Here is a 14,645-nt window from a genome sequence, read left to right on the forward strand (position 1 = left end):
GGTATTTGCCTGATGGTATGTGCCTATCAATAGAAGTCTAGAGCTAGGAGTTTTAGTAGCCAATAGGAGAAAAGAATAGGAAATGAAGCTTGCAGATAAAGTAGGGTATATGGTTTGATTAGAGAGCCTCACATACAGCAAAGATCCTGAAAGAGCAAATCTCAGAGGGTGAAGTAGAAAAGGAAATTAGCCTCCTGAGAGAACTGGCGAATGTACAATCTCAGCCTTAGCTTAGTTGAAACAGAACAACCACAAAAAAATCTGAGAATTCCTTATCACAAGTCTGCATTTACTCATGTGAGTTGATGTGTTAAAAATAGCAGAAAAACAAATGTTATCCTATTTAATGGACTTTCTCATAAGCAATAAAATATCAGCATGAGACCCATATGGAGCAAGTAAACTTTAACAAAATTCTGGTTTATCATGCTTTCATTTTGGTAAAGCACATCGTCCCATAAGATTGTTCTTTAATACTTGGTCTCAAAAATTCCCTCAGAAAAATTTCTAAGGATTAGAGTTAACAATCAAGAATCACCTATACATGAAAAGAAACAAGCTACTATGAGGAAGAGTAAGCAGAAAAAAATAGCTGAATTAGACTCACAAGGACTGCAGATATTAGAGTAATCAAACATGGAATATAAACTAAGTAAGTTTAATAATTTAAAGAAATATAAAGAGATATTACACAGTTTACTCCTATAGAAGTGATTGGAATTTATCCAATATCTACATTACGCTTACAAATAAAACTTCAAAATCTTAAAATCATGAAATATTTCAAGGAGAAAATGTTGAGAAAAATCAAGAATGGTAATCTTAAAACTAGACATATACAGATCACATTTGCCTACAAGTGACAAGTGAAAAGAGGAACAACATTTCTACCAAATACTAGACACTCTTGTATGACATTACATATGTATAATCCTAACAAAAACTTTGTAAGCTAAAGTATTATTTACTCTTTATTACACAGTAAAGTCAGGCTCGAAGAAGTTATGTGGTTTTCTTGAGATCACGTGATGTCAATGACAGAATTGGGATTACAACCTGGCCACTGTGGTTCTCTCATACCCTGTTCTATCAATATACAGCCAAATTCTGTTCTCTGTTTATTACTTTGAAAGCCAAGGACATAAAAAACCTAATTACCATAAATTCATATGCTTGTCTTTTTTCAAGGAAGTTTCTGATAAATGATTTCATTTGATTCTATAAACAATCCCATTAGAACACACACACACACACACACACACACACACAGGCAATGGAGATATATCATCTTCACTTACTAATGAGTGATGGGCAGAGCTGAGATACCACATGGTATCCAAAGTCCCTTCTCAAGATCCCCTGCAGGTGCCTTTATGTCACAGTATATATCTAAAGAGGTGGCAGATTGATACTGGTATGACCTACCTGTTGTCACCTTCTCTGGAGAAAAAGACCGTGAAGGTTTGAATGTTCCCTTTTGCTTCTGCAGGTGGGCGCCAGCTGAGACGGACAAACCGACTGGAAACCAACACGGGGACCACATCTCTGGGAGCAGAAGGGAGGACACTGGAGCTTGGGATAGCTAGGAAGGAAGGAGAGGAGGTGGTCAGAGATGTTGGTGCCATGGGTGGGAGATACGCAGGAAGGCAGAGCAGACCCATTAGCAAACATAGAATGATCCATTCATAGATTATAAAGGAAGGAAGAAAACCAAGGAAAGCAAACAAACAGTAAATGGAATCAAAACTCTATTAGAATTTCTTGGAGCTTATGAAAGGGTGGGTAATTAGTAACATATATGATTCTACTGAATATTTGTCCAGTTTCCATTACTCATGGGATCCAGGACCATTAGCAAGTGTTCTGTTCAGGCATGAGGCAGAGGAACATAGCCATGGACAAGTGCCTCAGGTAACCAAGCAGTTACTACAAAAACCTCATTCCACTCAGAGCCTGTTCACCCTGTTTTAGATACAGTTTGAAGAAATATCAAATCAAAGTCATGGAAGCTAACAAAAAGTAGAAAGAGTTCTTATAGACTACCTGCTAGAAAGGAAATTACAGGAAAAAAAATTCTACCAGACATAAAGACATACAATTGTCCAATGCTTGTAGGGTACCACTGCATGTATAGCAAAATTTGGCAAATTGTTATTCACAGGAATAAATCATCCACAATTGGAGAACTCATTTTTTAAATATTTGGGGCATTTACAATCTGTAAATTTTCTATCAGATGTGTGTTTGTATGTGTATGAATTCATAATTCATTCTCTTATTTTTTCAAGTCTCCAAGGGGAGGAAACGTGTTTCACCCTGACAGGGGATGTCTATCCCTAAAACACAATGACACATTTGCCTACTTTTAATCTTCAAACTGGATTGTGTGGGCTGCTTTCTTCAGTTCTTTTCAAAGTTAGTCTCCATCCTTGCATTCACTTTCTCCAAGGGCTGGCTGAATCACTATTCCTGCTGTGTACTACACTCCTATTAGATGGAAAATCTACTGGGGTGAGGGAGCCTACCTTCATTCCCAGTGGTTCCAGAAATATTATCAATTGACAATGCATACCAGTTATATAGAAGAAGAAGTTTTCAAGAGCTGCAGAAAGCTTTCAAAGTTATTCCTGGCCCCATAGATACTTAGCACTTCTTTATAGGTGAAAGTCCCCCTTACTTTTTTGGTCAACATAGTATTTGAAACAAATGGTAGACTGGTAGCAAGTTAGTCAATCTTTTGTGGCAGAGTGGTAAGGGGAGGGAGAAGATTGACGCCTGGACATGTAGCATCTGTCTCAAAAATGTGGGTGATATGAAGCTTCCTGATAAAAACCTACACTTCCCCACAACACGGACATCTCAAACTAGCACACTGAAGTGAATTTATCCTTCCCACCACCTTCACTGCCCACTCAGCCTGCTTCTCCCCACTGGGCCACTCAACTCAGTTGTGTCTACACTGTTCTCTCAACTGTACAGCCCAGAAACCGAACAGGTATCCCCACCCTTGACTCTCTCTCACTCATTCCTTCTAGGATTCCCCCTGTTGGACATCAGGTAAATCTACTCTGTGTTAGCTCCACTTACACACTTAGAGCCCCACCGTCATTTTGTCTTGTCAGAACTGCCACAGCTGTCTTCAAGCACCTCTGCTCTCCTTGCTCTCATCTCTCTCAAATGTATTCTCTGGACAGCTTCCTGAATAAGCTTGTAAAAAGACACATCTGGTCATACCCATCTACTATTAATTTATCCTCCGTGTCTACTCTTTACCTCAGGGAATCTCCAAACTTCAAAATCAGCCTACTGGCCTGGCTCCTGTTTATCACTTTTCTTAGTTTGGCTTCCTCCACAAAGAGGTCCTAAGAAAAGGATTCAAAACAAATCGTTTATTTGGAAGCTGATCCAAGGAACCACCGGGAAGTTGGGCAGTGAGACAGCAGGGAGTGAAGGCTAGAAAAAGTGAATTATCTGGCAGTCAGCATACTAGGAAACTGAACGGCAACTCCACTAGGGACTCTGGGGGCCAGTGTGGCATAGGCCTCAAAGTTATCTGTTCTGAGGCAAACAAGCTGAGATATTTATCTACCACTCTCCCACCACTGATTGAGGGTGATTCCAAGGGCATTAGCTTTCCTGCACAATAGCTTAGTGTGTTCCTATTGCCAGAAAAATACCATTTTGGGGAAAGGCTTGCAAGGTTTCCACAGTAAGCAGCATCCGTTAGCTCTACTCATCCAAAAAGTATTCACAGAGTGCTTATCCAATGCCAGCCCTTCTAGGCCCAGAGGGGACAGTAGTGAACAATAGATGAAGGCATTCCTCATGCAGTTCACATGGAGGTTCCCTGGCTCCACCCCCCCCCCACACCTCATTTTGGGTAATGTGCCGAGGTCATAACAAAGTTTGAGGGAAGCACATGTCACACGACAACGTGAACACCCAGTCGTCACATCTGTAAATGACAAGAGGATCTGAAGCCTCCCTGGCTTTTTGCTGCTTGCACTAAGCAGGCTCTCTCCATGAGGATACACGGGTGACTCCCCAAAGCCTTCACACAGTAGCTCCCACTCCACCAGACCCATCTCGTCCACCTAACTCCTGCTATCCCCTGTCACTTAGTTTAGTGTCGTTTCCTCTGGAAAGACTGATCCAAAGTATTTGCAAAATATCTAACAGATGATAGTTAATATCTATTATATAACAGGCATGTCCAAAGATCAATAAAATAATACAGAAACTTATTTGAAAGTAGGGTTCAACCTGACAGTAAACGAAATGTGCATTAAAATAAAATCTAAAAAAGTCTGTCAGGATAAAATGCCTTTAAAAAAAATCTGTCACAGTAGCAAGACTTTAAAGAATGTTAGTATCTACAGTTGGCCAGGATGTGACACTCTCTTACACTGTCAGTTGAAGTTTGTAAGAGTACAGTCTTTTTAGCAGTTCACTTGGCAAAATCCTTTAAAGTGAAAAATATTCATACCATCTGACCAAACATTCTCAGGTCTATAAATTTATCATTTTAAAAAACCTTAAGTAACCCCTGCATCCTTGTGAAATCATAGCTCATTTTCTCCAAATGTAATACCTGTACATCTTACCAGTTTAAAGTAAATGGGATCCTTACACGACTTTTTTTTACAAAAGATTTTCTAAAAAGCAAATGTGATCAATGGTGACTTGCAAAAACCTTTTGAGAACTCTCAAGAAGTTAAGACAAATGACTTGGAAGAGAAAAGGGGACAAATCTTCAGTTCCTTTTTCCTCAAAAGCACCTCACGTAGAGACGGTGTCACATCAGAAATGAGTTGACTTCCCCACCCACTCAGGGGCTGCCTAGAAGCCGAGCAATGAGAGCCTGCACACAGATGCTGTTTTCCTCAGGCCTCCAGGAGTGCCTTCTCACAGAGCTAGTCTAGATGCAGAGGACACAGATAAAGCTCAGAATAGAATGAATCGCGGACTCTTTTACCCCAGTGTAAACAGTCCTAGTCTGAAAAGGAACGGACACATTTTGTAACAAAGAGATGGCTTCTTTCTTTATACAGGGAATTAATTTTGTTCCTACTAATCCTCCAGGCTTTCTCTCAACAGTCACTCATCTTCACATAAGGTCTCAATAAGGAACCAATCAGGACTTTTTTTCTTTGCTCTTGGAGGCCTAATCTCCAGTCTGGGCCTAATCTCCCTGGCCCATTACTGTTGCCATGGTTACGGCTTCTTTATCTGTTGTCATGGAGAAGAAGAGGTGCATTTGCCACCCTATAACATAGTCTTATTATTTTTTTTTTTTTGTAAGAATCTCTTTTTAAAAAATTATCATAGTACAATCCAGGGAAAGGAAGTGATTTCTGAAAATAATATAAATCAAAAGAACAGTTTTAAAACTTTGGTTTCTAAATTACTAATTACTATTTCTACTACTAGTATTACTACTAACGACGACTACTGCTATTTTATGATGTTATTGCAATAGCCTTGGTAACAATTATATCATTGGGTTAATTTTTCTATAAAGCCATGTTCCGTCTAGATATCAAAGAGGGTTTTTTTTCTCTCAGGATTTTACTATATATTTACAGACATTAGTTTTCCTCTGAGCTTATTAACTGTCTGACCTCCACTCGCTATGAGGCACATGAAAGATAAGATGTATCACAAAAACACAAAAATACTTAATTTGTGTTAAGCATCAAACACCGATAGGCTTATTTCCTTATCATTCCCCATACTGTTAACTGAAATCCTATAAATGTGGCTGCCAGATCAACTAGATTTTTTTTTTCACGGCATCTCCTTATTAGCTTGAAGATTTAAGTAAAATATAAATAGATAACATTAATGAAATGACAGGAACATTTAATTGTCCTCAGGGCAAACTCTATCTCTTTTCCTTTTGTATTCTTTTCTTATCATCGCTCCCTTGACTCCAAACTCTAGATTTTAATTGTCCAAATAGAGAAGTAGATAAAATTTAAGTTTTGGTTTAAAGTTTTTGTAGTTCACAAAGTAATTTCACAAACCTACCAAAAATAAGGTCAGCTGTATATGTGAAATTACAAAGACTAACATTTTTTTCTAAAGTTTCATGTTATTTTCAAAATTCAAAGAATCATGGCTTTTGAGCTAGTGTATTCAGAACTTTAGTAAAACTAAGAAATGTGAATTTAAAAAAATAGTGATTTGAAGCCACTTTTTATTTTAAGTTAATATGAGATAGAAGTTAATGATCTCTATAACATTTCATTAAATCTTAATCTTTTTTTAAAAATTTTTTTTTAACGTTTATTTATTTTTGAGACAGAGAGAGACAGAGCATGAATGGGGGAGGGGCAGAGAGAGTGGGAGACACAGAATCGGAAGCAGGCTCCAGGCTCTGAGCCATCAGCCCAGAGCCCGACGCGGGGCTCGAACTCACGGACCGCAAGATCGTGACCTGAGCCGAAGTCAGACGCTTAACCGAGTGAGCCACCCAGGCGCCCCAAATCTTAATCTTTACATAAAATAATTTATTGGGTTAGTATCTAAAATTGAATAATCAACATTTATTGAATGTCTATCAAGCTCCTACCACTATGCTTGAAATGAAGAATTATTTATTTTTAAACTGTGGATTTCTCCCTAAGAGAATAGGGAACTAATTTTAAGACATAAGGTGGATACATGTAAGACAATTACTAAGTTTGAGATAGTCTCTTATTTTTTTTAATATTTATTTATTTTTGAGAGAGAGAGAGAGAGAGAGAGAGAAGCAGGGAAGGGGCAGAGAGAGAGAGAGGGAGACACAGAATCTGAAGCAGGCTCCAGGCTCTAAGATGTCAGCACAGAGCCTGAAGTAGGGCTTGAACTCATGAACTGTGAGATCATGACCTGGGCTGAAGTCAGACACTTAACTGACTGAGCCACCCAGGCAAGATAATCTCTTATTTTTAAACAAATTCCATGCTAAATTTTCAGTAAGGTGGTTGTTTATAAATCAGAACACTTTCTCACTAAGCCATTTCTATTCTGTTCCCAGAAACATATTATTTTGCAGACCTCTTATTTTACAAACTATCATAGCAGTAGTGCTATGGAATTGGATCATGCATGTATGGACTTTCTTTGCTAAGATCAATTTATGTGTCCAATCATTAATCCATTCAATATTCATGGAGGGATTACTATGTGTAAGGCACTGCATGAAGGGCTGTTTTAATCCATCTTCCAATTCCAGGGAGGAAAGCCAGCTCAGTAATGGGTAATTCTCCCTGCCCCAGCTTCACTGTAAGGACCATCTACTCTCACCTCTCATATTGCTCCTCTCATCTCAAGCTCTATGTTCTCAGTTGTCTTGGGCAGGGGTAAACCTGAGAAGGATACAGTGGAAGGTCTCTGGGGTCACTGACCTTAATTAGTTTCATGAAGACCCCATGCTTTCACCTCTCCTACTTTTCTGTGCCACAGCCTGAGCTAGAATACTTCCCTCCAACTTCTCTCCTGCTCTGGCCTGGGCTCCTCCTTCAGATTTCTGCTCAGGTATCACCTCACTGATTCCCACCTTGGCTTAGGACCCTCTAAATCTAGACTCTCACAGGCTTGGGTGAAGTCCCCTATAGGCACTTCCTACTCTGAACTGCAATGGCCTAGTCATTTTTTTTTTTTTTTTTTTTTGGTATCCTATACCAAATTATATTCTCTGTTAGAGGAAAAACCAAGTCTAAACTGTTCATCACTCTAATCCCTAAATCTAGCACCATACGTTTAGTGACATCCTAGGCATCCAATACATTCTTGCAGTGTTAGCTAAATGAAAGGCATTGCAAAATTGTGAAATTATAATGTTGAGACTTATCAGAAAATTCCCTTTCAGAACCCTCAAAAATGGGTATTTGAGATTATGTACTGGGAAGGAAGTGAGCTATTATTATTACAAGCTGGTCATACTAATCATGATTACTCTGCTAATAAATTACAAAGTAGATTAAAAAAACTGAACTCAGAGGAAGCTTCCAAGGGAATGTAGATTTACGAAGAGACTATTTCATTTTGTACCAAATGAGAGGTGAACACATTCCTAAAATCCAACTATGTGCCAAACAATGTAGAAGATGTGCTTGTACAGGAGTAATGCCTAAGAGAAATAATGTTTTCATTAAGAAGCAGATCAGATGCCTAAAAAGTTAATTTGAGTTAACTTGTACATCTAGAAAAGAACCTGGGGATCTGTTATAGGAACTGTGATTTTTATCCCAAAGCCATATATCAAAGAGAATTGACAGGCCAGTGTTGCATGGTAAGACGGATCACCTATGGCCACACAAAGATATATGATGAAAAAAAAAAAACCTGTAAGGTGGTATTATATCAGCAGAGATAACTACATCTCTCAGAGTTTGAAGCCTTTTCAAAAGACAAAATGAGAAGAAAATACTATCTGGTAAACTGGTCAACCTACACATGTGTGAATGAATTGTATTCTTTATTTTCACTTTGTTTATTTAATAAAGTACCTTTTAAAAGGGTTTATCCAAAATAGAGTGGATCTCAGGCAGCTTGGGAAGGTGGCTAGTCCATCATTTATGTAAACTAATGCACTATACTAGAAAATTACAATTAAATAGAAGGGGCGTTGGATCCCTGCTCTGCTACTTTGTGACTACATAACTTGGAAAATTATTTAGCTTCTCTGATACTTACCCTCCACATTTGAAAACTGATCCAATTTATCTGACATGCAGGCCTATGTGCTGATATAAACTAGGTTTAAGGGCTGCTCACAGAACCTGGCATATGATATGTATTCAAGGAATTGTTATTATTATTTAATCTGTCTTCAGATCCAGAAAGCAGAAAGTCTGCCTCTGCTGGCCTAGTTTCGTGATATCCTGTTGGAAATCTAGGATCCTTACCAGAAAGGCTTTGGGAAGGATTTGGGCTAAGTCTGATAGGTCAAGTGAGTTGGGGACAAGAATGATTCCTCCATGTAAGGATAAGACATGGTCAGCTCAATCTCTCTCCCTATTTCGTTTATCAGGTTGCAAAGAAAATTCATCCTTTGTTTTCCCCTTTTTGTCAAACCACATGTCTACTTCAAGAAAAATGTACTTCATTTCAGGTCTCTTCCTTCTCTGTATTTTCTTACTAATCATTGTACCCTTTCCAGCTGTCTCTATTCCAAGGCTTTGTAAGGCTAACTTTAATCATCTCTCTCATCAATGTCTCTTCCTGGCATCTTTCACCAACTGTAGGAAAACTCCATTTCTACCCTGTCCCCAGCTCCTTTTGTTTCCATCCTTTCCCTTGAGTTTATGTCATTGAATTCCTAGTCATTATTTATCCCTTCTCCACATCTAGGGACCTGGAATATGCCATTTCAATCATTCCCCTGTCACCAGAGCTTCCTCTAGGGATAAAGACTGACAAGCTGTGACATCTCCCCTCCCATCTCTCATGTGCCTTTATCAATGTTCACCTTATCCCAGCCATCTGGTGCTTTGTCCCAGGCTGCCATGTGATCCTTTTCTCCAGCCGTGAAGAACATCTAAAGAACACATGCATCGCTGATACAAATCAGTATGGTAGGCTTTAAGAGGCAGCGTTTTCCCATGCAATTTCCTTTGATAATAAGACACTACCAAAGTGAAATAGCTAACAAGCTGTGTTGTTAAGAAAAAAATAATTGAATCAGTGCTAGGTAGTCTTAATTTTTTTTTTTTAAGTAACTGATTTTTTTCAGTAAGAAATTCAAGTTAAAGTAAGTTGAAAATAATACAAATTAAATAGGAAGAACTAAAAGTTCAAGCTATCCTCTTTAGTATTATAAATACTATTAAGAACTTTTACTGTTTCTGGAAACCCAGTGACCAAAAAACAAAACAAAACAAAACAAAACAACTGCAATCACATTTGATGGCTCATTGATTTCTACTAATGGCAAATTTCCAACTTTGTCCATGGGATTTAAAAACAAATTTTAAAAGACTTTATTTAAAGTTACTGTCTAAGTGTAGCTGTAGAAATGGTCATTGCCAGGATGGGCTAGTTTCAATGCTCTGAAATGTCTCGGAGCGTGAGAGTTTCAGAATATGACACACTCACCAAATGCTATGTTTCTGATAGACGAGAAGAGAACGGGTGTGGGAAGCAGCATCTTAGGCCAGGAGCGCATTGGCAGGGCATGGAGGTTTATTAAGCATCTTGGCTCTAACCCCTAGGTACTCATCCTTGAATTTTATAGCCACCAAAACAAATTAAAGGGAAATAAAAAGAATAAAAGAGGATATAAAACTAAGATAAATTATTACTTATTCCAATTAAGTTTATAGAAGTAGAGCCTTATATCACCACTATGAAGCTGCTGCAAAATTACAGGGGTGCACAGAATGCATATGAAAGACATTTCCTTAGAACCCTGTTTCCTTTTGAGTTTGTCCTTCTAGGCCTACACATATCAGAGAAAGAGAAAGAGACACAGAGAAAGAGAAAGAGAAAGACGGAGAGAAAGAGAGAAAGAGAGCATGCAAGAGTGAGAGAGGCTGTCCAATTCTGTTCTAGTCTCCTTTCTGGGAAGTCAGATGGGAAGCATGGAGAAATTGCAACCACAGGTGAATGACCACTCATGTAAGCTCATCTTTTTTTTTTTTTTTCTTTCCTTTTTTGATGTATTACAGTAAGGGAGACGACAAACTGTAAACCATAAAAAAGGCTTATAAGGATACTTTCAACAACAGCCAAATTATGGAAAGAGCCTAAATGTCCAACAACTGATGAATGGATAAAGAAGATGTGGTTTATATATACAATGGAATACTACTTGGCAATGAGGAAGAATGAAATCATGCCATTTGCAGCAACGTGGATGGATCTGGAAGGTATTATGCTGAGTGAAATAAGTGAGTCAGAAAAAGACAGATATCATATGTTTTCACTCATGTGGATCTTGAAAAACTTAAAAGACCATGTGGGAGGGGGAGGGGAAAAATAGTTACAAACAGAGAGGGAGGGAGGCAAATCATAAGAGACTTAAATACGGACAACAAACTGAGGCTTGATGGGGACGTAGGAGAGAGGGGAAAATGGGTGATGGGCATTGAGAAGGGCACTTGTTGGGATGAACACTGGTTGTATGTAAGCAATGAACCACAGGAATCTACCCCAAAAGCCAAGAGCACACTTTACACACTGTATGTTAGCCAATTTGACAATAAATTATATTTTAAAAAAAAGAAGAGGTTTACTGGCCTGAACCTAGCAGTCATACTTCGAATCTATTAAATAGGCAAACAAAAAGAACAACAATCAGAGATGGTTAAGTAATAAAAATATATTATATAATCATAAATTGTGGCTGTGCATCAAATTCCAGTATTCTTTCTGGTCAGTCTAAGTAGAACAGTATTAATTCCTACAAAAAAAGATGGGTCTTTTTAAAAGTCCTTTTTGGTTTTTTAAATAATCAATAAATGTGTTGATTTACCCAAAGACCCACATCAAATCGAATTAAGGTTGGTAAATTTATTGAATAATTCCAAATATAACATAGGGCATGTGAAAACTCTGAAATACAGGATACAGGGATTCAACTAGAATAATAAATATTTGTTTTAAGTTTGATTCTTGGTTGCTATTATAACTAAAGCAAAAAATATATTTTTGGCCTAAATTGACATGTTTATCATCATCAAGAGGCATGATGGATGATATATTTTTTTTCTGGAGTAAAGTGAAAAGAATCAAGGGATTAAATAGGAGGCAGAAATTAGGAGGCAGACTATTTTGTCTTTCAGGCAGTAGCTAGACAGTTTATCTTCTAGGGTGCAGATAGGTTGTCAGATTGCCACTACTAAGGTTCTATCACACTGGGACAACAACAATATCTTTGTCCCTTTTCCTGTTTGTTTTTCTACTTCTTTCTTTCTCTCTTTTTTCTTCAAAGCCGATTCATCCAAATTCAAGACAGTATTTGGAACTCAGTGGTAGCCACACTGTTCACTTTGTGGGTAATAGCTGTGTTTAAAGATAATATAATACAAAAAAAAAAGTTTGGAATTAGGATATTAAAACAATGGAAGTCTGTGCTAGAGTCACTACTGATTATATGACTTTATTATCATGCCTTCTGTCTCCGAGTTTTTTTCTATTGTCAAAATGTATGGGGAGGCAGTTGTAAGAGTATGACATAATAAAAGAACCCACAAAGAAAGTATCTATAAATATTACTATATTGAAACTAAAACTTCTATATAGAAAAGCATAACAAATGATACTGAAAAATGCATGACAAACTGGAATAATATTTTTACTAATATTAAAAAAGATTGCCTTTTCCAATATGCAAACAGCTGTCACAAATTAATTAAATTAAGAAAAGAAAGTAAGAAAGTGAGAAAAGATGGGGAAACAGTATGAACGCATGCAACTTTCATTTCAATATGTTTGAAAATTCCTATTATCTCATCCTTACAATAATTACTGAATCCACCAAAAATAATTCTTTCACTATAAGGGTTGTCAACATAAAAATACAAAGTACTGTGGCCTTCACCTTCAATAATGAAAACATTTGTTAGGTTTCAAAAGAGAAGGAAACCATCATTTCTGCAACCTTTGGTTATGTAATGCAAAGAGCAAATTGTATTCTATATCCACAGGAATATTTTGACAAAAGAGAAAAAAATGACCTGTAAAAAGTTGAGAGCTTAATGCCACACTTACTGAAACATTCCTAAATTACTCAATTTAGTTTGGGATTCTGAAGCTAATTCTGTAATAAGCATGAAGAGATGGTTATGAAAGTTAACTAAATGGCCTCCAGTTCCCTTCATATTATAGCTGTGTCTGAACAGAGATCAAAATACGGTATTTAAATAAATTCACTTAGGGATAACTAGAAAATAAAACAAACAATCAAAGTAAGAGGTATTAAGTGAGACTTCTGCCCTCTCTGCTGCTCTGCTGTATCACAATCCAAACATGTAAAGTATCTCCCCTGGGGTCCAATTCTCTTCCATACAGATAAGGCATGGGAAATTTTGTGACTGTATGAGTTTTACTGTTGAACTCCCTCTGAGCAATTAACCCAGGTTTTCAAGGGAGGAGGTATTCTTCCACAGGCAGCAGCATATAGCTATACTGCCTTCTAAAGCTATCTACATGTGTGCTAGAGAATTAACAAAGAATATGTTATAAACTTACTAGATCTTGGTCAGATTGCTGATTGCAGCCATTAAAGAGAGGTAGGGAAGCTACAAAGTGGACTAGATGTAGTAACTTGTTCCCAAAGAAAAAGAGTAGGAAAAGGGAAAAATAGTAACTTGATGGTAAGACCCTGGCAAACTTCGTTCTGCTTAACTAAGTGGTGAACGTGACCATGCCCAGTGATGTCATATGGCTATCACATATCCTTGAGTACTTCACCTCTGCAGTAGTTTTTCCAAAAACCCATAAACCCAGTTGAAATTATGAGGAAAACTCAACACAAACCCAGATTGGGAGATACTCTACAGGATAACTGGCCAATATTCTTCAAGATAGTCAAGGTCAAGAAAAACAAGGAGCACCAGGAACTGCTACAGGAAAAGAATACTAATGAAGCATGACAACTAAATATAAGGTAGTACACTGGATTGTATCCTGAGAAGGAAAATGATATTAATGAAAAAAACTGAAGAAATCCAAAGAAAGTCCAGTCTAGGTCACAGTAATGTAACAATGTTGGTGTCTTAGTTTTTTATTTTTATTTTCCATTTTAATTTAATTCAGTATAGCTAACATACAGTGTTACAGGTGTACAACATAGTAATCCAACAATTCTATATGTGCCTCAGTGCTCATCACAAATGCACTCCCTAACCTCGTTCACCTATTTGACCCATTCCCCACCCACCTCCCCTCTGATAACCCTCAGTTTGTTTTCTATAGTTCAGAGTCTGTTTCTTGCTTTCTCTCTCTTTCCTACTTTGTTTTGTTTCTTAATTTCCACATAGGAGTGAAATCATATGGTATTTGTCTTTCTCTGAGTGACAAATTTCACTCAGCATTATAATCTCTAGATCCATCCATGTTGTTGCAAATAGAAAGATTTCATTCTTTTTTATGGCTGAGTAATTTTCCATTATGTAGACTATTACACTCACCCAACCACACACACACACACACACACACTCCAGATCTTATTTATCTATTCATCTATCGATGGACCCTTGGCTGCTTCCAGAATTTAGCTATTGTAAATAATGCTGCAATAAACATAAGGGTGCACGTGTCCTTTAAATTAGTGTTTAACTGTGTTAAAATTAAAATTGTGTTAAAAAAATCCTAGTGTTTTTGTCTTCTTTGGGTACAGAATTACTGGATCATATGGTAATTCTATTTTTAGTTTTTTGAGAAATCTCCATAGAGTTTTCCACAGTGGCTGCACTAGCTTGCATTCCTACCAACACTGCACAAGGGTTCCTTTTCCTCCACATCATCACCAACATGTTGTTTCTTGTGCTTTTCTTTTAGCCATTCCAACAGGTGTGAGGTCATAACTCATTGTGATTTGATTTGTATTTCCCTGATGATGAGTGATGTTGAGCATCTTTTCTTATGTCTGTTGGCCATCTGTATGTATTGAATAAATGCCTGTTCATGTCTTTTGCCAATTTTGATTGGACTAT

The 14,645-nt window shown here is 37.5% G+C and overlaps 1 protein-coding gene and 1 non-coding gene across 5 annotated transcripts in view; both read right to left on the reverse strand.

Moving 5' to 3' along the window:
* DCC (DCC netrin 1 receptor) overlaps window positions 1-14,645 on the reverse strand; it is a 1,139,939-nt gene that overhangs the window by 337,895 nt on the left and 787,399 nt on the right. For all 4 annotated transcript variants that reach the window (XM_058692059.1, XM_058692060.1, XM_058692061.1 and 1 more), the window contains exon 8: window positions 1,426-1,582. In XM_058692059.1, coding sequence (XP_058548042.1) covers window positions 1,426-1,582 — 157 coding nt within the window. The remainder of the gene's footprint in view (window positions 1-1,425; window positions 1,583-14,645) is intronic.
* Window positions 3,870-3,974, reverse strand: LOC131490678 (small nucleolar RNA U13). Its single transcript, XR_009251189.1, has one exon. It is a non-coding gene; the product is annotated as a small nucleolar RNA U13 (small nucleolar RNA).

The sequence above is a fragment of the Neofelis nebulosa genome, chromosome 11, assembly GCF_028018385.1.
Source record: "Neofelis nebulosa isolate mNeoNeb1 chromosome 11, mNeoNeb1.pri, whole genome shotgun sequence".
In the NCBI taxonomy this organism is placed as follows: Eukaryota; Metazoa; Chordata; class Mammalia; order Carnivora; family Felidae; genus Neofelis; species Neofelis nebulosa.